At 36.2% G+C, this 3,774-nt stretch overlaps 1 protein-coding gene across 1 annotated transcript in view; it reads right to left on the bottom strand.

Annotated features, from left to right (window-relative positions):
• The window catches only part of ANXA3 (annexin A3), a 70,413-nt gene that overhangs the window by 38,144 nt on the left and 28,495 nt on the right, over nucleotides 1-3,774 (bottom strand). Inside the window, exon 3 of the mRNA XM_008577936.1 lies at nucleotides 644-731. Coding sequence (XP_008576158.1) covers nucleotides 644-731 — 88 coding nt within the window. The remainder of the gene's footprint in view (nucleotides 1-643; nucleotides 732-3,774) is intronic.

Here is a 3,774-nt window from a genome sequence, read left to right as displayed (position 1 = left end):
AGCAAGACTATTCATTACAGTATTTTTATATTATAATAGAAAAGAATTGTAGGCAATTTAAATGTTCCATCAATATTCCCATCTTATAATATAGTAATGCAATAGACTACTGTGCAGTTAAAGTTAATGAACTAGAGCTAAACATATTAACATGGATAAATCTCAAAAGCATAATGTTAAAGAATAAAAACAAGCTGCAAAAGAATGTACACAGCATGATTCCCCTTTATGCTGTTTGGGACCATGCAAAACAATATGTACATACATATGTAGTTATAGTATTAAAAGTTGCATGGGAATAAACTCTAATTTAGGATAATATCTATCTCTAGGGAACAGAGTAGGATGAGATCCAGGAAGAACTGAGAAGGACTATATCTGTAATGATTTATTATGAAATGATCATTGTTGCTGTTGGTAGCAACAGTGGTGGTGGTACTTATTAATATTAAGTAAATATGGCAAATGTTAAGATTTAATAAAACTGGTTTCCCTATACCTTTCCTCATCATTTCATGATTTAAAAGAATCCTGACAATTTCTCTAATTGAGTAAGCCAACTTGGGCAAACCTAGGCACTTTTAGACTGTATCTTTCCTGCTTTGCTTTAACATTAAGAGAGGAATTGTAAAACATCACTCACCAATTCCTCTGATTGCCTTACGAATAGCTTCAGCATCCACTGATGGGCTAAAGCCTGGATAGTCTCTCATTGTCCCTCGGTGTCCAACCTAGGAGGAAATATTTGAAAGTCCCACTAGTTCAAAATGACATCTTTATTTACATATCATATACATATTTCCATGGAGAATACATGACAAATCCCTAATTTGCACACCTTCCTACCACTTCAGGAGAGGTTCAAGAAAAAGTCTCCATTCCCTAGACATGCAGGCAATATGACATCTACCACATATATCATGAGGCCTCTCTTTTTCTCTTGCATAACAAATTACAAATATAAAACACTGGTTCTCCAGGGCAATGAGTTGCATTAATTGTGGTGACTCTGAAGAATACTTGCTTTAAAGTGGCATCTGCATGAAAGCAGAAATTTCGTACATCCTCTTTGTTTTCAAATGATAATTCATAGTTCTTTGCTGCATCTGATACAGAAGTAATTGTGGTTTACAGACTTCAAGATGTTTTAATTAATGTTGATCACTGTCCTTGGGGAAGCCTAAAGGATCCATAAATGAAAACTCCATTAGGATTGTCTGTTCTTAAGCTTTGTTTAATGGATATGCAATTGTGGTGGATAAATTACCTTCTGAAAGCTCCACTGACAAGTTAGATCTTCACGAATAGCAAGAAGTAGAAAACACCACACTACTAATTTTAAGCACATAAATTAGGAACATGTCAGCAAGCTGGGAAAGACCATACTATAGAAAGAATAAAGTATGTTAAAACTGCTTAAAAGAGACTACAGCCACAAAGACACTGAGAAAAATTAAAGTAACATGTACTTATATGGTATTTCATAACTCTTTGAATAAGATGTCTTTATAGTAATAATGTTTTCTTTTTAAACAGGATTTTCCTATCCTGTTACTGAATAATATTGGCTCTGTTGTCATGTATTAATACAGCTTCATTTGGCTCTCCTGAAGTGTTTAATATTTTCATAAAAGGACATTATCTTGCCACATTACAGTGAATGGAAAATTAATGTTCTGGCACAGAAAAAAATGATTGCTGATTCAATAGATTGGACTAAACAATTTGATTGAATGCAATCTTTGTTTTTAAAGCATCCAAAAAAAGGAGTTTTGAATCTAAAAAAAGAATTTATAACAAGTAAGAAATTAGCTGTGAATGTGTCTGATCTGAAGGCACTTTAAGAAATCCGTCACTTTAACATAATCTTTGAAGAATTCTCTTTCCCCATGGCTTAATAAATATTTTATGGATTCACAGAGCCAAATGGCTTCATATCAGTGCTACTCACCTACGAACTTCTGTGTTTATCTTATCTGTCCAGCTTCCATGTCTGGCCTTTTAATAGAACCACCACAGTACTAGAGCGTCTGAGTGCTTCCTGCCCAGCACTGCTCTAGGCACATTATGTATGTTCACTATAACCTGCATATAGCTCTGATAAATGAGATAGAGCCACTTCACATAAACAACACCAAGATTTAAGAAGATTGGAAAATTTGCTCAATTCCACACAGCTAGATTGGAAAATTTGCTCAATTCCACACAGCTAGTTAGGCAGCAGAATCTGAATTTGAATACAGTCTAGACTATTCCAGGCCATTCCTGGTGTTTCTTGAAATGTAATCTCTGTACCACCTGTGGTGATACTGTGAAATGACTATGACCAGGCCCCACCCTAGATATACTGAATCATATTCTTTAGAGATGGGGTGCTAGGTTCTACATGTTGAAGGAGCTCTGATTCCATACCATGTGGATGTTTATATGGCTGTTTCTGAATGCAAGAAAACAAAATTGTGGTCAGATACTAATTTGTTTTTGAATTATGAAAAGCCAGGGTTTGCATTCTAGCTGTGACCTTTTCACTGCTCTCTACCACCTACCCATCAAAATATGCTATAATTCCAATGTGCCAAATTAGAGGATGAAATTCCCAATGCACTATGCAACTTTCTACCTTGTAAGAAGTAAATGGGGAGGAAGAACTTGTTTAATAAAAAGAAAAACAAAACAAAACAAAACACATACACACCAGCTTGAAAAAGGGCATGGAAATTCTGAAGTGGAATTGTATTGAAGTACTTAAAACTGCTTCAGTTATTTAAATAAACAGTATTATTTGTTTGAGAGACATGCTTGCCCAGATCATTCGAAATATTTACATGACTAACAACAAAATCTTATAGTAAATGAAATCAGTGAAATCTTTTAAAACTAATACTTGCATATGCCAGGCAGTGAGCTAAGTGCTTTACACACATCTTACTTACCTCTTATAATGGCCTTAATAAAGTGAATTTTATTATTTCCACTTAAAAATGGAAGAAACAATCTCAGAGAGATTACTTGCTTAACAAATTAACTCGTTAACAAATTAACTCATTAACTTTGCTAATAAGGACAGCTCCGGAATTTAAACCCACCTTCTTATGCCCTATGCTCTACACCACAATGCCTTGGGGGTTTCTATCTGAGGGGTTCCTGGATCACCATCACCAGCATCACCGGGATCTTAATAGAAATGTCAGTTCTCAGGCCCTACCCCCTTACTGTGATTTAATACCCTTCCAGGTGATTCTCATGCATATTAATATTTGAGAACCACTGCTCTATTTCATTCTCAGCTGCCTGGAAAACCAAAGCAAAAATGAACAAACATTTTTGGGTGGGTGTGGAAGACGAAGAATTTGATGATGAGCTCATTGTTTCAGGAATATTGGTAGTTTTACAGCCAAACAAAGCTGTTTGCATTGCCTGCTTCATTGCAGGCTTAACTCCTTGACATTTAAATCACCGATCAATACTAGGTTGAGTTTATTTCCTGTAACCGTAATACCCTAACATAATGTCAGTCCTCATATAAGACATCACATGAATATTTGGCAAAGTGTATTTTTTAAAAAATCATGTTTGGGCCAAGCCCGTGGCGCACTTGGGAGGGTGCGGCGCTGGGAGCGTGGCAGCACTCCCGCTGCGGGTTCGGATCCTATATAGGGATGACCGGTGGGTTCACAGCGTTCACTGGCTGAGTGCGGTGCGGCCAGTCTCAAAAAGGACAAAAAAAAAAAAAAAAAAAAAAAAAGTGTTTTTCCCCCCCCCCCTGCCCGTGCT

This window comes from Galeopterus variegatus, unplaced genomic scaffold (assembly GCF_000696425.1).
Source record: "Galeopterus variegatus unplaced genomic scaffold, G_variegatus-3.0.2 Scaffold1607, whole genome shotgun sequence".
Lineage (NCBI taxonomy): Eukaryota > Metazoa > Chordata > Mammalia > Dermoptera > Cynocephalidae > Galeopterus > Galeopterus variegatus.
The sequence above is the reverse complement of the archived record's forward strand: the minus strand, read 5'-3'. Positions and strand labels throughout refer to the sequence as shown.